A 22,158-nucleotide genomic window follows, 5' to 3' on the forward strand; every position below is an offset into this window, starting at 1 on the left:
CTGACTGGTGTCTTTAGAAGAAGAGGAGCCGTGACCCACGGAGAGACACTGGTGTACACGTTTACAGAGAAAAAAGTGTGTGAGGGCAGAGCGAGAAAGCAGCCCTCCGAAAGCCAAGGAGAAACGATTCAGTAGAAACCAGCATGTGGGCCCCTTGATCTTGAACTTCCAGCCTCCAGAACTGTGAGAGAATACATTTCTGTTGTTTAGGCCACCCAGTCTGTGGGGTTTTGTTATGGCAGCCCTGGCAAACCAACACCCCATCACATGGGAGACTCCCATCCATCTCCCCAGCCTCGAGTCTCCTCTCTCACCCCTGTGCCGCCACCTGCAGCCTGGTGAAATTCTGCTCTGTAGCGCAAGCTCACTGTACATACTCTCTTTGCACTGGGTTAAAATCCTAGCTTTGCCATTTATTAGCTATGTGGTCTCGGCCAAATTACGTCATTTCCCTGAGCCCCAGTTTTCTCATCTGTATAATGGCAGTAATCGTTCTAGTGAAAGTGAGGTGAGGTGCTCGCCACTGTCCTCTGCTCCTGATACACATTTCCTCTCCTCCTCCTCTGCCTCTCCGTGATTGGCTCTCAGCTCGGATGTCGCCTCCAGCAGGAAGCCTTCCTTGATTTTTCGAGCATCCTCTCTCCGAGGAGGTTCTAAAGCACCCCCCACCCTACAATGTGTCCCTCTGTCCCTACATTTTATGTCCCTGCTGTCTTGTAACTACCTGTTTACTTGTCTCTGCAGCCCACAAGCCTCTGAGCTACAGAGTCTTGTCCATCACAGGTATGCACAGAGTAGGCTCAGTACATTTCTGGTTACTGAATGGGAGATGGAGGGAATAAATTGGTTGGGATCTGACACTTTCCAGAGCTGATAATTTGGGCACAGTTCTCATATGCACAACCACAGAGATAACAAAGAATAGTAGCAACAACAGCAAAATAACAATAATAGTAAACACTTCCCATAGAGCGCTGACTCTGTGCCAGACACTGTTTTAAGTATTCTACATCCATTAAAGTCATTCTTATAACAACACTGTGAGGAAGGTACTATTCGTATTCCCATTTTTCAGATGAAGAAACTGAGGTCGTATAACTTATCCAAGGTCAAAAAAGGCAGCAAACAGCAGAGCTGGAATCTAAGCCCAGACAGTCCGGTTCCCGAATCTGTGCTTTAATACAGTGTTGATGTCTCTTATTATAGGGTAGAGCCCTCACGCCCTTTTCAGCAGAATAGGGTTTCATCCAATGGGTCTGGACCTTTTTCTCTGCTTATAGAAAGTGCCTTACAACACCTGCACACAGATGTTTATAGCAGCTTTGTTCATAATTGCCAAAAATTGGAAGCAAGCTTTAGAGATGTATGGATAAATAAACTATGGTATATCCAGACAATGGACGGTTATTCAGCGTGAAAAAGAAACGGGCTACTAAGCCATGAAAAGCCAAGGAGAAACCTCAAAAGCATGTGAAAGAAGTGAAAGAAGCCAATCTGAAAAGGCTATATTACTGTATGATTCCAACAATATGATGTTCTGAAAGGAGAAAACTATGGAAACAGTAAAAGGATCAGTATAGGGACTGCAGGTGACTATGATGTGTCAGTGTAGCTTCATCAGTTGTAACTAACGTCCCACTCCGGTGGGGGATGTCGATAATGGGGGAGGCAGGAGGGAAGTGGGAAATCTCTGCACCTTCCCCTCAATTTTGATCTGAACCTAAATCTGCTCTAAAAAAATAAGCTTAATGAAAAGGGAGGGAGGGAGGGAGGGAGGGAGGGAAGGAGGGAGAGAGAAAGAAAGGGTCCCCAGAAACATGCTTGATAGAAATCGCTCCTTTCTCATAATGATTGTATGTCAGGTCAAAGCACAATACCTTGGATTTTGTCAAATTAAAAGAGAAAGCATTTATTTTCTTAAATGTGGGGCATAATAGATGAAAACACTGACCAGGGTGCACAAAGCCTGCTTCGAAAATCCCTGTGCTCAGAACTCTGGGGGAGCACCTAGCGGTCAGTGCATCTGAATAGCCCTCTCTGTTGAAACTGCTGTACCAAGCAGAATACGAGTGGGAGTCAACATCCCTGAGAAAAAAACGTCTTTTCAAAAGTTTTACTAAGAGAAATCAGAAAATGCTACAAAGCCCCCCATGCTGACTGCCAAGGGCAAACCCAGACAGTGGCTGTAGGCACTGCTTTGTTGCACGGTTGCTCAGGAAGGGCTCTAAGGACAGGCCAGTCATCTCCCAGAGGAAAGGAGGGGCTGTCCTCCTTCCTACAGACTGTGCCCCGCCTCTTTTTTTCAAAAGGTAAAGGTCCAGTCTTCCTCGGCATGATTGATCCCCATACAGTCGCACTGGGATTGACGGGACTGACCAGGCTCGGATCCACCTCGGCTCACGCGAAGACTGAGAATTTGAGAACTGACCAGGCGGGCTCTGCCCTGATGCCTCTCGGCAGAATGATGATAAAACTGCTCGGATTCTCCCCTCCTCGCGCATCCATGCACTTCACAAGGGGATTCTGCCTCTCTCTCGCCAGGCGGTGGAATCTTTCTTTTCCCCATCGCTTGTATCTGGGCAGGCCTGATACAGGTCTTTTTTGGCCAACAGAATGGGGTGGAAAGGTCCTTGGTCCGTTCTGAGCCTAAGCCTTAAGAGGCTTTGAGTGCTTAGGCTCTTGTCCTTGGAACCCTTCCTGACAGCCAAGGAACAAGCTCGGCTAGCCTGCTGTGTGAAGACAGTGACAGTCGCTGCCGTCACCCTAGCCAACAACCAACCAACCAACAGACCCGGGCATGAGGCCACCCTAGATGGGCCAGCCTCCAGCTTGCCACACGCATATGCAAGCCCAGCCAGGACCAGCTGAACTGATGTGGACGAGCAGAGCCACCCAGCTGACCTGCAGACTTTGAACAAGACTAAATGGTTGCTGTTTTACGCCACTCCACCTCGAGGTGGTCTGTAATACGGCAATAGATGCCGATACAATCACCAAATGCAGCCAGAGCCTTTGAACAGCCAAGGAGAAGGAGGGGCAGCCTTCAATCTAGAGAAGGAGGGTGTGCCTTTGTTTGCAAATAAAACTTTATTGGAGCACGGGCACATCCATTCATTGTAGCTTTCCTGCTGCGACAACAAGGTGAAGTACAGTTGACCCTCTGCATCTGTGGATACAGAGGGCCGACAGCACTACCCCATTTTATACTCATAAAACACTCGAGCATCACAGATTCTGGTATCGGCAGAAGGTCCTGGAACCAATTCCCCGCAGATACCTAGGGATGACTGTAGTTGCGAGAGATACCATCTGGTTTGCAAAGCCTAAAACATCTACTGTCTGTCCCTTTAAGAAAAAGGTTGCTGATCCCTGATCTAGGGCATAACGAATAGTAACAACCACCACTGTGATAATCACCACCATCACCATCACCATCAACGAACAAACCTGATACAAAGGACTGACTTAAGAGTCAGGAGATCAGAATTCCTGTTGTGAGCATTTTGGCAGGTTCTGCCTTCTCTCTGGGCTTCAGTTTCCCCATCTGGCACTGAAGGAGGATGAGCAAGAACCTCTCCAGTCACTTCCACAGTTGATTTAAACCTCAGTTTGCTCAGACCAAAGGAAATGGGGGCGGGGCCTAGGAATACGCATTATCCCAGGCATCTCCTTATTTTGCTATCCCCGCACCCAAGCCCAGAGCCCCAGATGATCCAAATGCAAGTGAAAGCCTAAGAACCACTGATTTACACCATTTGTTTTCAGAGGGCTTGTCCATGGAAAAGAAAGGCCAAAGCGCAAGTGTTTCCATGGGACGTTATGAGAAATTGCAGAGACTACTTTTGCAAGGAGATGTTTTAAGAACATCAAGCAGAGGCTGCCAGTTGGAATGTCCCTGAACAAATAAGTCTATGAAGAAGCCAGTCCTAATATTCCTCAAAGGGAGATAGGAGGAAAGTATGGAGTGGGGCGCAGCAAAAGCTGGAATATTAGTAAGGGACAGGAATGTGTCCAAATACATGGTGGTGGTGGCGGTGGCAGGGCTGATGATGGTGACGATGATGATGACGCCCGTGGTGTTGGTGACGGTGCCATCTTCCACCCACGAACTAAGTGCTCTTACTAAGGATCTGCCATCTTGTCTTACAGTTTCACTCTTGCATTATTTTACTCTTCAAGTACATGAGACTTGGCTGTCCAAATATATCACTAGCTCCTCAACGGTAAGGCCTTGGGATATACCTTCTGTGTCGTGTGTGGTGGTGAGAGGTCAGGCTCTGCAGTCAGACACACTTGGCTTAAAACCCCAGTGCGGCAACACACTGAGCTCTGTGACCTTGGGCAGGCTAGTACACCTCTCTGAGCTTCTGCCCTCTCGTCTGCAGGGATGGGATAATAATACACCTACGCAAAAGGGCTGCTGAGAGGACTGAGACCGGGCCCACAGAGCAGTCAGCGGTGCATTTTTGTCGTGCATACGGTAGGGGCCTAATAAATATGCGACCAAGGAGCAGACAGAATCCAGTGCACCGTGTTCATTGGCCTAGAGCGGTTCTTATGTGGGAGGGCTGGGGCTATGGGTGTGATTTTGCCCCCAGGGGGCATTTGGCAATCTCTGGAGACTTTTCGGCTGTCACAGCTGGGGAGGGGGGTGCTACTGGCACTAGGGGGTGGCGGCCGTGAATAGTGCGAAACATCGTACGGTGCACAGGACAGGCATTTCCAACAAAGAAGTATTTGTCCCCAAACGTCAGCGGTGCCGAGGTTGAGCAATCCTGCCTCACAGTCAATTTCTGTCTCTGTGCCTGAGATCTCCCAGTTGAAAAGTGCTAACTAGTGAAAAAGAAAAAGCTGGGCTTAGAATTCTCTGGAACAGATAGGAGGGGAACAAGGTGTCAAGGTTTTGGAAAGCCCCAGTATTCTTTGGAGGGTCGGTCAGCCCCTGTCACATCACGCAATGAAGAGTTTGTGCCTGGGGCCGGCTCAGAAGGCGGCAGGGGCTTCTCCGGGAAATAGCTCCTTGAGTCTTGGGGAAAACATGTCCCCGGAGCCCTGGGTGAGACATCTGCCAGGCACATGCTGCAGACAGATTTTACCGGGCTTTGCAAACTATTTGACATTAGTGCGTCTGGTGTGGTAAGGGATGGAATGACTCAGTCCCAGCTGGATTGCCACTTAGCTCTGAGCCCCCATGTCTGCCTTCTGTTATTTTTATACACCACATAACACTGCTGGCCCCAGGCTCCCTGTCCCTTTTCAAGAGGACAAAGGAACAGCTCCACAGCTCCCAACTGTTTGAGTCATTTGACCTTGGCCTCGCGTGATAAGCAGATGAGTCAGAGGTGGGACTACTTACACGTGAGCCTCAGGCAGCGAGGGCGCAATGATGCAGCTGTGCACGGGGGTGAACGGACGCAGGAGGACTCCCATCCCCACCTTCTTCATCTTCTTGTCCCCGTTTGTGCTGAAGGTGAAGCAGAATGAAAGCAGCAGAGTGAACGGGCAGGAGCTGTTTTAAATGCCCTCTTCTCTCGCCAGGGGTTGTCTGGCAAATATCACTGGGCACCTGCTATGGGCCAGGCAGTAATTCCCGCTGGAGAGATGAAGGTTCTAGATGCAGCCAGTAAGCAGAGCGTATTAGACCCCCTTCTCTCATGGAACACATATTCCCATGAAGGAGCAAATAAGATAAATCGGGCAGCTGTGTGGTATACTGGTATAGTAGACTAGCGGTCGGATATGTTTTGTTACCTGGCTAGACGAATATTTATGATGTTGTGAGACATTCGGTCTATGTCATGACTACTTAGTAGCAGGAAAGCCACTGACAGAATGCAAGCAATAAGCAAAGGGGAGGGTTCCAATAAAACTCTATTTACAAAACCAGCCTGGGGGCTGGATTTGGCCCATGAGCCGGAGTTTGCTGACCCGTCCCCATCCCCACCCCCACTAGACAGTGATATGTGCTACGGGGAGAAAAAAGAGAAGGGGGCTCAGAAGGGCTGGGAGAGCTGGGGCTTGCAATTTTCAATAGAGTGATTGGGGAAGTTATCACCGAGAAGGTGACATTTGATAAAAATCTGCAGTGGAAGGGAGTGAGCCATTCAGATGTCTGGGGGCAGAGCATTCTGGAGAGAGGGAGCAACAGGTGCAAATGTCCTGAGGTGGGACTGTGTTTTAGAGACGGCAAGGGGGCACGTGTGGCTGGAGTGAGCAACAGAGAGAGAGGGAGGGAAGGATGGAGAGAGAATGGGGGCCTTGCAGACCAGTGCGAGGACTCTGGCCTTCTCCCTCAACGAAAGTAAAGGACTCTGAGCTGAAAGAGGACATGATGTGACCAAGGATCCCTCTGGCTGCTGTTTTGAGAATGGCCGATGGTGGGAGTGGAGGGCAAGGAGACCAGTGAGAAGTATCACAATTATTTCAGCTTGAGAGAGGAAGGTGGCCGGCACCCAGGGTCCTAGCGACAGGGATGGTGGGAAGTGGAAATGGCGGGTGCACACAGGGCAGGAACTGCCTGGAGTCGGCGGCTTTTATTTGCGGTCCTTTCCTTAAAGGGGCTTCTCCCAACTCTCCAGACTGCTGACTCACTGGCTGGATGAACCAGCCGTGAGACGTGGGGATCTCGAGCTTCAGACGTCGGCACAAGTGTGCCCCCAAAGATCAGCCACGACCAGGCGTACCTCTCCAGAAGCCCATCCCCTGCCCCACAGAGAATACAGAAGCTTCCTCTGAAGCCAAAACCATCTGGGGGAAGCAGGGGTGGGCGGGGGTGGGGTGGGGAAAGGGATGCTTAGAGAGGAGAACTGCCCAAACAGGCGGTTCATCTTTGAAACCACTGGACATTTATCGAAAAAGGACTGTTTCAAAGTGAAAAATATTAAGTTACATTTAATACCACAGCTAAGTTTTTCTTTTCAACACCATCATGGAGTAAGTCATTTCAGTCAGAGAAGACGGGGTTTGTTTGTTTTTTTTCCTTTTTGGCATGCCTGGGTCACAGGGTATATATTTTTTGCCCATGACCAAATCTAGCCCGTAGACATGTTTTAATAAGCCTACTGTGTGCGTAATGGAATTGATTGTCTATATTCTAAAATTGGGAGATGTCACATAAAGATGGAAAAGCTTTGGTTCTTGAAGACTCGAAAGTTCTTGCCACTCTGAGTAAGAGTTGGGTGAGGCCCAAGGTCAAGATCGCTGCCCACTTTGCACGAGGTGGTGCCTCTTGGGTTGCCTGAGACTCAAAAACCCCTGGCATCTCAGTCCCAGCTTGCCTTACGTATTTATGCTACCAGTGTGCTCCTTTAAAGCCTTGTAGTTTCTCAGCCTGAGGACTTTAATACTGATTGAATCAGTGACGGGTTCCCTGATTCATTCACGTCTCCCCATATCTATGGAACATCTCTGCGCTGGGGGCTGTAGGTGTGGTGATGGAGACAGACCCAGCCCCTCCCCTCCGGAGCTTAAGAGCCTCCTGGTGGAGATGGGCTTTACACAAACACAGCTGTGATAAGGCTGAGTTGGAGAGTGTGTGGTGCTTTGACAGACCCAAACAGAGAATCTGGCTGAAACGGAGCCAGGGAATACTTCCTGGAGGGAGTTGTGTCAATTTAGAAACATGGGCCTCAAGTTTCTTCTAATGCAAAGGTGGCTTTATAGCCCCCATCCCCCTGGAATCTTGGCTTTCTGAGTGGCTGGGCCAATAGAATGTGTCAGAAGTGGTGTGACGCCAATTTCTGGGTCCCAGCTCCAGGAACTGGCAGCTTTTCCTTCTTATGTCTTGGGAAGATCACTCTTAGCACCCAGGCACCACCATGCTGGGAGGAAGCTGGCAGCCTGTGAAGAGACTCATAGGGAGGGGGACCAAGACTGAGGGCTCTCAGTCCTGGATGAGCTCAGAGCTGACAGCCAGCCCCCAGGCGCCACCGTGTGCACGCGCTCTCTCGGAAGCAGACACTGAGCTGCCCCAGCTAGTGCTGAATCCCTCCCCACTTGACCCTGCTCAAATGGCAGATTTGTGAGTGAAATAGATGTTTGCTGTCTTGAGTTAACAGGTTTTGGAGTGGTTGCTCACAGCAACAGTAACTGGAACAGAAGTAAATATTGAGCTGAGATCTGCAGGTTGAATGGGAATTCAGTAGGCAGAGGGCAGAGGGAGAGGCCCTGGGGAGGAGGGGGAGGGAGACAGTGTGGCTGGAGGGGAAGCCAAGGGCTAGCCCATCCAGAGCCTTGTAGCCCCTGCTCAGACTTTTGTCTTTATCGGATAAAGAATGGTGGCCACTGAGGATTTTAAACTGGGAGTGGTTTACATTTGGAAAGCTCGCTCTGGCTTAGCGTGGGGAAAGGAGCCAGAAGAGGTGGAGGCAGCCATTAGGAAGTCACCTTCCTCCTGGGAATTTGAGGACAATCTTGGGGTCACAGAGCTAACTAAAACATAGGACCAGAATCTAGGTCCCCTGCTTTCCATTTCCACAGGCTCTTTATTCAACCCTAGAGCTGAGGAAACCACAAGCCAATATGTTGGCATGCCCAGGCTTACTGGCTCAACCCAGTGGTCTAGAATACGGGGAAATTAACCCAGCTATTACACTCCTTAATCTCTTGTTTCATGTCTCATCTCAACTGCAAACATAAGACAAGTTCTACCCGTTGTTTTTTTCTCCTTTTTCAGCCGAACCTGCAGCTGAGAAATGAGGTCAATGAACACAGTGGGAAAGACTGCTTGCAGGCCGGAATCTTTGGGGACACGCTTGATTTTCTTTTTTCCCTACATAGTTTGTCAGACTTAAAACTTTGGTCTAAAAGAACTTATCCTATGGTCTTAGATCCAGAGGGGGGGAAAAATCCCTTTTGCTTTTAGAATGTGCAGGATCAAATACTGTGTTAAAAAAGAAGTTCTAAATGAACACTTGTATTTTTGATAATTCTGTGATTGGAATTATATTTATAGAACATAGCTCTTACATATGAGATGCCTTCTAGCCTGCCTGGAAATTAAGATTTTTAGCCATAGATCTGAGGGTTTTAAGTAACTGAGGGCCAGAGAGATCAACTTCATTTCACTGCATAATAATAGCTAGCAATTACTAAGCACGTCTCATAAGCCAGGCTCTGCGCTAAGTGTTATTTCTTTTAATCCTCATAACAAATTTGGGAGTTTGGTACCATTCATAAGGGTGTAGAGAGAGGAGGCTCAGAGCAGCACAGCGACCTGCCCAAAGCTAAACAGTTGTATGGGGGAAGTCTGGGCTCGAACCCCAGCCCTGTGCTCTTAACCACTACTCCCTACTGGTAGGGATAATCTCCCAGTGCTATTTTATAATCCCTGCCGCCCCCACCTGCATTTGATGGCTATGTTGCAATAACAGTCTCCAGTTTTATTTTAATGACCAGCCTTGCACAGCTTATGGAATCCACTGGATAAGTCATAACCAGACCAATGTCCACGTGAGGCAAGATCTCATGCATATTTAAACTTATTAAACTTTAAATATACCATGTCTTGCACACTGAAACATGGATCGGAGAGGGAAGAATTGTGTTCTGTGACCATGGATTAAAAACCCCATGCAAACAAGGGCAACGTTACAACCAAACTATTTAAACAGTCACGGGAGGATCTTTACAGATGCCACCTTCCCCAGAGCCTGTTTGTTTGCCCAATAATCTGGGTAAAAAGTTCCTGCAAAAAGAGCCACTAGTTCGTTCCTTCTCTTTATTCTAGAGAAAGGCTGCCAGGTGACTAGTGCCCCTAGAGGTACCAGACTCAGAGAGGGTCATCGGGCTCTTAGATGACACTAAGGGCAAAACTTGCACTGAGCTCGCGCGACCTTCACGGAGAGGGTAAGAACGCCTTGGCTCACCGAGTGGCTTTCTCTGTCTCCTGCGCCTCTTCAAGGTCCCGTGAGGACACTTCAGTGGGGTCCACCGAGTGGCCGGATGGAGGTGGCTCAGGTCATGACTTGTCTGCTTTTATTTTTTTTTCCATTCTGAAAATCATATTTCTGATTTTGGCAATAGATACCACCACCACACCCTCCTTCTCCAGCCCTGGCCTTTCTAACCTGACATGCGGGCTTACAGGATTTCTGGCGGGCTGATACAGATGGGTCTAACCATACCTCTTTTTTTGTCACCCACTGAACTCCCATTCAGCATTAAAGACCCTGCTCAGAAGTCACACTTCTGGGGATTCTTTCCAGATTTCCTTTTCACCCCCTAAAGTTGAACGGGCGGACACTGTGAAGTAATAGAAAATATATATATATATTGGTCTCTGCCCTCACTTTCTGGCACAGAGCTCCTAAAACCCTTGGAATTTCCTACGTGATAAAGAGTACCAGGGGCATCTCTTGTTTTAATATTTGGTCTTAGACCCTGGATCCTGACACAGAGCTCCCAAATCCCTTGGAATTTTCTGGGTGATAGAGGTGTCTTTTTCTGGGGAATGGGGCAACTCTTGGTGGGCTCCTGGATAGCTTTAGGATGGGGGCTGGTCGCCAGAAAGACCAAGCCATGATTAGAAGCTTGGACCTCTCAGCCCCACCCCCAGTCCTCTGGGAAGGGGAGAGGGGCTGGAGACTGAGTTAATGACAGAGCATGCCTATGTGATGAAGCCTCCATAAAAATCCCTGAAGTACGGGGTTCGTAGAGCTTCCGAGTTGGTGATCACATCCAAATAATGGGAGGATGGCACTCCCCAACTCCACAGGCACAGAAGCTCCTGTGCCTGGGTCCCTTCCAGACCTTACCCTGGGTACTTCTTGATCGGGGTGCTCATCTGTACCCTTTATTATGTAATAAAATGGAAAATGTAAGTCAGTGCTTCCCTGAGTTCTGTGGGCCATTCTAGAAAATTATCAAACCCAAGGAAGGGGGTCATGGGGACCCTGATTTATAGCTGGTTGGTCAGAAGTACAGGTGACAACCTGGGACTCGTGATTGGCATCTGACATGGGGGCAGTCTTGTGGGACTGAACCCTTAACCTGTGGGATCTGATGCTAACTCCAGGCAGAAAGTGTCAGAACTGAATAGGATGGTAGGATGCCCTGCTGGTGTCGCAGACATTTGCTTAGTGTGGGGGAAAACCCCACACATCTGGTGTCAGAAGTATGAGTGTGATCATGGTGTGAGAGTAAAGGAGAAACACATGGGAGGAGTGTTTTTCCTTTACAGGCACACTTCAGGGCACTTGAGGGGCACCCCCATGGTACTGTGCTGTGGTACCGCATGCGGTAGGGACTGTCCCTCAATCCTTTTCATATCTCCGTGCCATCAGAAGGCCTGCACGCAGTAGGTCTTCAAAATACAAACGGTTGCTTGTACAATGAGAACAGGCCTGGGTCAAGGTCGTCTCCCATTCTCACCCCTACACTTACTTGGAAGCCAGGATAAAGGTCCAAGACATAATGCACTAAGGGGTCACGGGTATTGTACTGAAGATCTTCTGGGGAAACTGAGGAATGGATCTACATGTCACACTATGAGGCAAAACCTCGTAAAAACCCTCATTAGACATCTCCATTCTCTCCCACTGTTGGCTGCCTTTCCTCTCTTCCCTCCTCCGAAGGGTCCCTTGCGCTCACACTCTCGGCCCGTCTCCTGAATGTCTCCATTCTATCTGTCAGGGAAGCCTCTCTGTTCTTCCTGTCTACCTGCGTATTCACTTGAATACACTTGCTCACCAAAGAAAGCTTCTCCTTGGGATGCTCACTCCTTGGAAGGCATGTGGTGGGGATTGTAAGTCATAGATATTTTCTCTAGTCTCAGAATGAATGAATGAGTTAATAAATGAATGCACAAATGGTAAGCTAGCTTACTTAGACCAACCCACTGGGTAAAAATAACCAAAAATGCTGGACAAAATGTTTCTTTAGAAAGAGTGGCAAAGGGACTTCCCTGGTGGCACAGTGGTTAAGAATCCGCCTGCCAATGCAGGGGACACGGGTTCGAGCCCTGGTCCGGGAAGATCCCACATGCCGCAGAGCAGCTAAGCCCGTGCGCCACAACTACTGAGCCTGCGCTCTAGAGCCCGTGAGCCACAACTACTGAGCCCGCGAGCCTAGAGCCCGTGCTCTGCAACAAGAGAAGCCACAGCAATGAGAAGCCCGAGCACCGCAACGAAGTGTAGCCCCCGCTCACCGCAACTAGAGAAAGCCTGCGTGCAGCAACGAAGAACCAGTGCAGCCAAAAAATAAACAAATTTTAAAAATAAATAAAATAAAATAAAAAGAGTGGCAAAGAGCCAACAACGAAGTGGGAATCTCTCGGCCAAAACTAAAGAGAGACTGGAAACCAGAGAGGTAAGGCGGCCTGGGAGCTGCTTTGGTCCTAAGGACATTTGCCAATTTAGAAAAGGTTAACTTTCCTTCTAACAGCTTCCCAGGGCAAGGAAAAAGCATAGTCCATGGTCTGCACAAATGAGGAATCAAAAAGACCCTTCTTACAATAAGCTGGGATTCCCAAGGGCCAGACTTTCAGGGGAAAGGAGACTAGAAATATACCAGCCCCTCATGGTCTCACACTCAGGGTTCCCACCAGTCACCGGGAACCTTGAGCTTTAAGAAGACCTCCAACCACTAGTGTCCAGCCCCCTCACCCCCCACACCAGGGCCTCACAGACCAGAACTCCCTCTTTTTTTTTTTTTTCCATTAAGTTGAAATTTACATAACATAAAATTAACTGTTTTAAAGGGTGCAATTCAATGGCATTTGAATTGATGGCTGTACAACCACTGCCTAAATCTAGTTCCAAAACATTTTAATCAGCCCCAAAGGACACCCCACACCCATTAAGCAGTCATTCGCCATCCCCCCACTTCCTCAACCCCTGGCAACCACCAATCTGCTTCCTGTTTGGGATGAACCTCAAACAAACTATGGCAGGTGAAAGAAGCCAGGCACAAAAAGGTCCCATATTGTATGGTTCCATTGGTAAGACCATTGTTTTTAAGACGTACACATGCATATTTCTTTAGGTTAACGTTGTGAAGAATTTGGGAAATGGTGCATTACCTGCTGTGGATTCCATTTCCCCTTTAGCCGGCGACATGTCAATTTGGGTTCCTAAAAGCAGCCCTAGCACAGTAACTCTCAACCTTGGCTTCACATGGGAATTATCTAGGGGAGCTTTAAAAAGTACTATGTCCGGGGGCTTCCCGGTGGCACAGCGGTTGAGAGTCCGCCTGCCGATGCAGGGAACACGGCTTCGTGCCCCGGTCCGGGAAGATCCCACATGCCGCTGAGCGGCTGGGCCCGTGAGCCATGGCCGCTGAGCCTGCGCGTCCGGAGCCTGTGCTCCGCAACAGGAGGGGCCGCAACACTGAGAGGCCCGCGTACCGCAAAAAAAACAAAAACGGAAAAAACAAAGTAGCGTGCAAACACATTAAGGGAACTCAAGAGTCCAAATGGGCTCTGGAGGTGGTTGGGCTGAAATCTGGGAGGGATCAAGAGAGGGCAGCATTTAAGCTGGGCTTTTAATGATAATTAGAACTTTAGTTGGAAGAGGATGTAGGGAAGAGTACTTAAGGCCCAGAGAACAGCACGAGAAAATGCCCAGAGGTAGGGACAAGCCTTGGAATGAGAGGGAAAGAGGCACTTCTGGGGACCAGCAAGATTTCTTGGGTAGCTCTTGGCAATGGATGTGAAGGCAGACATATGTAATAGAAAATACCTCACTGAATATCAGGAGGTGAGGCTGGCGAGGTAGGTTGAGCCAGACTAAAAGAAGTCATTAGACACCAGCCTAAGAAGGGGCTCCCCATGTGAGACAGCTGCCACCCCTCAACCCAACCAGGCAGTGTTCCTTCACAGTGGTCCTTCCCAAGACCACTGGTGCCATGGTGATGGTGTCTACTTACGTCAAAAGAATATCCCCATACTGGATATCGGACATCTTTTTGGCTGGTTGGAATATCTTTCTTTCTTCCTCTTTGAGTTTCTGAAGTTGTTGTTGCTTCTTTTTCAATGCACTCTCCTCCCTCAGAATAGTAAAGTATCCACGGCCAATCTTCACCCACTGAATCAAGATGCTGGAGAAAGAGAAAGAGAGAAGAAGATGAGTTGGCTATCAATGCAATGTCTTACTGTCTTGGGACTGATACCCATTGAAGGGCACTCTCATGCCCAGTAGCAGGAGACCTCCTGCCTTTAGAATTCCAAAGTCACAGAGACCTAAGCTTGGATTATGGACCCACGTCTTACCAAAGACCTTGAACAAATTATCTAACCTCTCCTGGTTTCAGTTCCATCACTCCACAAACATTTATTGAGTGCCTACTATGTGCTAGGCACTCTGCTATGTCCATTGAAATGAGCATAATTATTCACACCCCAGAGAATTAATTTAATTGGCGGTGTTTTTGTTTTGTTTTGTTTTTCATGGTGTGTCTCAGGTTCACGGAAATGCGGTATTTGAGTTTCTTATACATATGTCACCGGAAGGTCACCAGCAATCTTTTTCTAAATTTAGACCCCGCTTCTCAGCTCATGTAAAGTTTTCTGAATCTCTATGCTACATGACACATGTGCATCCCAGCTGGTCACTGGCAGGTATGGATCAGGCGTCATCTGCCCAGCCCATATTCTTGTTACAGCAAACTAGTCTCTCAGGTTCCTCATGTGTAAAATTGTGCAAAACCAAATGAACGTGTACGCTGGTGGAACACAGTGAAACCAGATCATACAGAACTGGCCCTGGATTGTCCATTTGGGCTCTTATTTTTAAGTTTAGGGATGCAAGCCGTTGATCTGAGGTGGAATTCATATTTGAAACAAAAATGTGCTTCGGTTTTGCCTTCAAGCTTCTGAAATCCACTCATCAAAGAGCATCCTGCGGTTGCCGGATAACCTGACAGAACGAAAACCGTAACCAGGGGCAACCCCTTAATTTCACAGGGGAGGATTTTCTGGATGTGGCACAAAGCAAATGCAGAGCTGTTCGGGGAGCTGGGGCTGACAGCAACCGTTTTTTCGCGGTTATGTTACTTCACAGAGACTCTCCGCTCAAAACGTGGTTCATAGGTCAAGGCTGACGTCACACACGCAGCACAAGGGTGTGAAATGGCATGACTCACATTATGAGGCTTTCTGGGCTCCGAAGCAGGTCTGCAAGGATTGTTTGGGTGTGGTCTCAACTTCCCGCCAGCACCAAAACAAGGAGCACCTTGGGTTTCTTATCAGCTTTTGCCCAGATGTGGGGCAGAGGGAATGGGGAGGAGGGGGGCAGGCAGCTCAAACGCTGTCAAAGGTCGCACGTCAAAAATGGAGTCAGGCTCTTCACTGCGTTAATTCACACCCAATTTCAAATGTGTGTGTTTGCCTAAACAGCTGCATCATTATTAACCATTCAACAAAAATGTACTGAATACCCGCTGTGTGTCAGGAGCTACTCTAGGTGCTGAGGTACAGCAGCAAACCAAACAGCTCACAACATTCCTGTCCTCGTGAAGCTCCTATTCCAGGGGGTGGAGACAGACACGAAACAGAGTGAAGTGTAGGTGACACGCTAAGTTCCAGGGAGAAGCATAAAGCAGGGACATGGGAGAGTGAGAGACAGGGGTGGGGTGTGGATTGGTGCCATTTTAAATTGATGTTCAGCGAGGGCCTGGCTGAGAAGGTGACATTTGAGGAAAGACGTAAAGGAGGTGATGGAGTAAACCATGCAGATGCCTGGGGGAAGGGAACAGCATGTGCAAAGGCCCTGGGCAAGTACAACTTTTCATCCAGAAAAGTTTTGCTTTCATTGAATAAAATGTTATGTGACATCACATAGTACAGTTTGTGCCTGAAAGATTATATTTGTCTGATTTAGATACTGGTCTTCTATCTAAGACTTTTGTTTAACAGAAAGGATATGATCTGAACAGACTGGGTGCTACTCTAGGAAGCAATAGATGTTACCACTTTCATTAAGACGCTCATCTCTAATAACTCCAACTAACATCCTCAAGTTCCGAACCCCAGCAATTGGAGAGGTCCCTCTCTGCCATCGGACCTCAGTGAGACTTCTCAAGCGTACCCAGGGTGCTCCTGAGATGCAGCAAATCATCTGGATAAGAGGCTTTTTCAGTGAATGAGGCCACGTTGTGGTTTCACATCTGTGGTAGAACTTAGCCCTGTAGCTCAACAGTTCTGTGTTCTGCCCTCCCGCGAGTCCCTCACTTCTGGGTGTGTGAGTTCACTTATTTATCCTCACAACAGCTCGACCTTGTGGGCACTGTTGTTATCATTTCCATCTGCAGATGAGGAAACAGGCCCAGAAAGGTGAGGTCAATAAAGCTGGAAAGGGGCTTCCCTGGTGGCGCAGTGGTTGGGCGTCCGCCTGCCGATGCAGGGGACACAGGTTCGTGCCCCGGTCCGGGAAGATCCCACATGCCACAGAGCGGCTGGGCCCGTGAGCAGTGGCCGCTGAGCCTGCGCATCCGGAGCCTGTGCTTCGCAATGGGAGAGGCCACAACAGTGAGAGGCCCGCATACCGCAAAAAAAAAAAAGCTGGAAAGAAGCAGATCTGGGGTCTGAACCCAGGCAGTGGATTCCCCCGTGGGGTCAGACTACAGAGTCTGCTGGTTTGTAGGAGGTCAGGATGTTTCCACTGGGGGAGTCTCACCAGCTTGTCCTGGAAATCCCTGTCCTTGACTTGGAGATTCTATAGGCCACCAGGTGTCCTTGGCTAACTTGGGTGGCTTGTCATTGACTGGCCGGTGTTAGGGGCTCGCCTTTACCTGTTGCCCAGATTCTCTCATGGAGTAGAAGGCTGTCAGCAAGGCCTCTCAGGTCCCAGAACAGACCGTGGTCTTCAGAGGCAGAGGGTGGGACCGGCACTGAGAAGTCTCATGTGTGATAATTGCGTACAACAGTGGGAGGGGTCCCAGGGACCTGGAGCAGACCCAGGCAGTACGGTGGGCTTTGGCTCTGATTTCACTGTGTAACTGAACAAAAGCCTTTGTCCTTCCCTGCAGAAACTGTAACCAACTAGATCCTGAAATGCACGTGTTATGGATTGAATTGTGTACCACCCCCCCCCCAGCCAAATTCATAGGGTGAAGTCTCAACCCCCAGTACCTCAGAATGTGACCTTATTTGGAAATAGGGTCACTGCAGATGTCATTAGTTAAGATTCGGTCATACTGGAGGAGGGTGGGTCCCTATGCCAATATGACTGGTGCCCATATAAAAAGGGGAAATGTGGGCACAGACACATAGACAGAGAGAAAACCATGTGAAAATGAAGGCAGAGATCAGGGCAATGCTTCTGCAGGCCAAGGAATGCCGAAGATTGCCCGCAAATCAGCAGAAGCTAGGAGAGAGGCACGGAACAGATTTTCCCTCTCAGACGCGAGAAGGAACCAACCCTTCTGATACCTTGATCTTGGACTTCTAGCCTCTGGAACTGTGAGACAATAAATTTCTGTTGTTTAAGCTACCCAGTTTGTAGTACTTTGTTCCAGCAGCCCTAGTAAACTGTTACAGCATGATCAAATATCTAAGCCTACACTCATGGAACAGCCCAACTCTTTATTTTCTTTGACTGCAAGGGTTAACGAACTCCTTATTAATTTTATAATAAGTGACAGGCTGAAGGTCACGCCACAGTAAATAAAAGGGACCTGAATATTATGTCCCAGGCCCTGAGCTGGCATAAAAGGGACCTGAATATTATGTCCCAGGCCCTGAGCTGGACACCTATTTTGTGTCAGATCCTATTCTAGGCAGTTATGATGTGTCCGGTTCTGTTCAAGCACTGGCACTACAAAGGCGAACACATCCTCAAAGAATTCAGTCTTCACCTCTGCCTCTAAGTTATCTCATTTCTACAAAAGTAGAAATTAAGAGGTTGTTAAGAGATTTATTTGATTTCTTTATGCCCTTATTCCAAAAAGGATTAGGAGCAGAAAATTTTAAAAGTGAGAAGAGCAGGAGACATGAAAAAATAAGAAAACAATATCAGGTAAGACAAGTATCGAAACCCATGACACATAAGCTAGTGCCCAGATTTGGCCCTCAGCATCCTAGTGGCCAGCACAAGGAGGGAAACACAATCCCTCATGTGATTCCTCATGACCATGAGATTTTGAAACAGCTGTTCAGGTGATGCCTAGCCATTCCTGGTGGAAGAAGAGATTTCTTTCAAGGACCTGTATAGGGACGACACTGTGAAAAGCGAAGTCTGCAACAAACCTCTAGATGCGGGTAGCGATGAATGCCTGTCTTACTGATTGACTCACAGAAAAGCATCGGGGAGTTGGTGTTGGCAATTTGAGGAATCTAGCAAGTTTTCTGGTAGAACTGCAGCCCCTTTCAACCAAGGCAGCCAGACTCCTAGCGGTTAGATCTTCTGGAAAGACCTGGCTGAGAGATGAATAGAGGTGGTGGTGTGTGTGTGGAGGGGGGCAGGGGTTGTCTGGGCCCTCAGGTCAGACCCACCAGCCTATTCTGGGAACTTCAGGCTGCGGGGTGTTCGCGCCGTGCACCGTGAAGTGCTCCCCTGTTACTGCAGAGGCCCATTTAAAAATGCCTAGTATTTTAGCAAACCCCCATTTAATTCCCTGTATGTTCCCTCCATTTTCTTCATTATTGTTGATTACCAGGCTATTCGCCTGAAGGGAGCTATTTGCAGGGAAGAGCAGTTTTCGTCTTTAAATCCACTCACCCGGGGCCTCCTGTTCACTGCTTTCCGCGATGTAAAACTCCCACAGCTAACGTGGCAAGAGGAACGACGGGGAGTCAAATAATTAACTGCGCCAGGCAAACGGAGGAAGAAGCGGATTATAAAATGGAAAGTTTCCTCTACCCAAAGCCACTTCCTCTTAACCAATGCATGCGGGTAGGTTTTCACATTTAAGGGACATGTGTTCTCTGTACATTCATGAGCCTGTGTGAGCTGATGAATGAAACATTCGCAATATGGCAATAGGAATAGTCTCAGTGGGGCTGAGCTGAGCCACACCAAAGGGGCAGGTTTCACTCCCAAGCACCTCCAGACCTGAGGGCCAGTGTACGAAGTGGTAAGCCTCGGAGGGGCCAGCCTCTTGGATGGGGTCTCTACTTTGCCACTCCCTTAGGCAGGTTTTAAACCTCTCTAAGCCACAGCCTCTTCATCTCCAAATGAGGAAAGAAGTGATTCTTGCCTCAAAGGGCTGTCGGGAGGATTAAATGACAGTGGGTGTAAAGAGTTTAGTGTAGTGCCTGGTACCTAGGACTCAATGATTGGGCGCTACAATTATTACTGTCAACTCGCTTAACAGTGCTGAGAGGGTGGTGTGATCTGCAGTTGAGAAAATAGAGGGAAGAGGTTAAGTAAACGATGAGGGTCATAGTAGTTGGGAAGTAGCAAAGCAAGGGTTGGGAGCCAGCAGGGATGACTCCAGAATTTCTCTCTCCGTCTGCATGCTGCAAACACAAGAATATTCATTCAGAAGGAAGTTTTAAAGCTTTGAGTCTATGCATCTCTGGGCTGCTCTTATTGTGCAGAGTTCACCTCTAGGCCCACAGAAGAGAAGCTGGTGGATTACACTTTCCTCCTTTAGACCATGTTTTACCCAATCCAACTCACCACCTGTGGCAGATCACGTCATCATTCAGCACATACTCACTCCCTCCCCCATCCCCTACATTCAGGGGGGGAATGTTCTCCCAGCTTCCTGACTTTGGACTTCACCATATGACTTCTTTGGCCAATGGGATGTTAGTAGATACGACCTGAAAAGAAGCTTGAAATAAGCTTGCTCAGTTGGGTCCATGACAAGAAAAAAAACCCACTATTTCGCTGAACCCAGAAGAATAAGAAAGGCATGGAACAGACCTGAACCCAGCTAATCTCAACCTAAATCAGCCAAACCCCAGTTATCCCACAGACACATGAGCAAGGAAGAAATACTTATTGAAAGTCACTGAGTTTTAGGATAGTTTGTTACACAGCATTATGGTGAAAATCGCTGACCAATACATCATTTGTTATAAGAGGTGACATTATTTTATGAACCACAACGAAGGAAAAATCCACGCCAGTTCGATTAAGACATGATTGTACACTGCATCTCCAGTTCAGAGATGTTAAAATGTGGGAAAAAATGTGCCTATTAGATATAAAATATGGCATTAGGAAAGAATTTGCCTCAGACCTGAGAAAAGATGATCTGGAACAGAACTTGGAACATAAAGGTAATTAACAGCCCCTTCAGAGAAGTATCTAGCAATTTTCTGATATTCTCTGATGAGACTGAGAGTCCTTCTTGGGGTGTTAGATTTACCCCCACATCTGGCCTGTCAGACTTGTAACAAGGCTGTTAATCTTTACTAGTCATCCTACTCTTGAGTGACACTATCCAGCTGCTTGTCACTCGAAGTGTGGTCCCTGGACCAGCAGCATTAGCAACATACAGGAGCTTGTTAGAAATGCAGAATCTTGGGCCCCCCTCACACCTCCTGAATGAGGATCTGCATTTTAACAGGAGGACCCCTAGATGACTCATATACACATATAAGTTGGAGTTGCACTGGTCTAGCTGTCCTCTCCCTTCTGTTAAAAGATACTCTTTCCAGAAAGAAATCTTCGAACTGGCTTTATTAGAAGCCCAATTCCCTTCCTACAAGTTTGAAATAAAACTTTGACACACACTAGCAGTCAATTCATCTCAGAAAGTTCTTCAAGCACAGCTGTAGCAGCCATTCTCACTCTTTGAGGGCACTCTGCTTGTCATGAGTCTCCCACTACCTGAATCAGCAGCTCCATCCCCAGGGCCCCAAAGGAAACATGGAAAAAAACAGACAGCCCCGGCTCTTCACAGGAGCCTTGCAGGAAGCTGTGAGTACTGGAGCGTTGACAGGCAGCGAAAGAAATTCACGTTCCACCTTTCTATTATGGGGGGCATGGGATTAACCACCGCAAATCACTTTGTTAAAAATCAACAGCCCAGATGTACTTAAAAACAAAAAAACACAACTTTTAATGGTATTATTGCTCTGCATCCAGCTGGTTTTCACTCACATTTTCTGTCTCTGCCTGCAAGAAATATGGGACTATAAAGCCAGGAGAGCTTCCATGGGGGAGGAAGCATGACATTAAAATGAACAAACACTCCTGGCAATATCCGATTTCAGGGATGTCCTGCTCTCGCAGAAGGGAATTGCCTACATGGGAAATTTTCACTTAACAAATTTTACTGTTTTTCAATAATGGCAAATAAATCAGTTTCTTCCCAGATTGTGGAGGCTGAAGGCTTGGAGAACCCATTTCATCTGGCTGGCTCACATCTTGCTTTGTCAGCCCACCCAGACGTATCGATTTCAGAGGAGGAGAGGGCAAACGTGATGGAACGGAGGGATAGATCTGAAACACTATCCTGAAATTCTTGAATTTTCAGGCAACCCCTACAGGCAAATTAATAACCCAGCCCTAGCTCAAACGCACCAAGCAAATATTTTGCGTTTAAATTCCCGCATTAGAATGCCCTGTTTATACAATAACTTAATAAATCTGCCTGGCTGCCAAATCGACAAGAAGGTGAGAATCATTCATTAAAATGCAAATGCAATTGAGATGAAATTTGGAATACATTTATTACAGTAATTGAACTTCAGTCAACTGTAGGCACGACACAGATTCTGAACTACCTCTCAGACAAAAGGACGTGATGCGTTATCAACACCCCACCCCCACCCCAAGTTAATATCTTTGTCAGCATGCAAATTAAAGACATTTCCTGAGGGCCAATGATTTGCAATGGAGGATTTCACTCTTCTTTATAGGACAAGATTGCCAGAGATAAAGGTCAACTGCAAACACAAAAGATTGCTCTGGTAGCATATTGTGTATATAGCCAATGGACTGCAAACATCTTCCCAGTGCTTACTGCAACTATATTCTTAGTAAATCACATCTGAACATCTCTTTACTCTCCCTGGGTTATTTGCTAATTGTAATGCCTAACAATGGGAGATTCGCCAAGTCAGGATTTCAGCTCTCAGATCAGAAGTTTCAGAGGGATTTCTCTCCTGTCTGAATGACTCAGCCCAAAGACGAGGCCCAGTTCAAGGGTTCTTTTTAATCAGATGAAAGAGAGATGCTACTGAGACTGTGATAAAGACACAGCAAAATTGACTGGCAAGGGAGAAGTCGCTTTATCTGCTTCAGTTTTATTCTCTCCGGCTCCTTT

At 47.8% G+C, this 22,158-nt stretch overlaps 1 protein-coding gene across 1 annotated transcript in view; it reads right to left on the bottom strand.

The window, feature by feature from the left end:
• The window catches only part of CCDC60 (coiled-coil domain containing 60), a 132,101-nt gene that overhangs the window by 39,385 nt on the left and 70,558 nt on the right, over nucleotides 1–22,158 (bottom strand). Inside the window, exons 5-6 of the mRNA XM_024758473.1 lie at nucleotides 13,864–14,034; nucleotides 5,357–5,464 (exon numbers count right to left, since the gene is read on the bottom strand). Of these exons, the coding sequence (XP_024614241.1) occupies nucleotides 5,357–5,464; nucleotides 13,864–14,034 (279 nt within the window). The remainder of the gene's footprint in view (nucleotides 1–5,356; nucleotides 5,465–13,863; nucleotides 14,035–22,158) is intronic.

This window comes from Neophocaena asiaeorientalis, unplaced genomic scaffold, assembly GCF_003031525.2.
Source record: "Neophocaena asiaeorientalis asiaeorientalis breed wild unplaced genomic scaffold, Neophocaena_asiaeorientalis_V1.1 scaffold77, whole genome shotgun sequence".
NCBI classification, from domain to species: domain Eukaryota; kingdom Metazoa; phylum Chordata; class Mammalia; order Artiodactyla; family Phocoenidae; genus Neophocaena; species Neophocaena asiaeorientalis.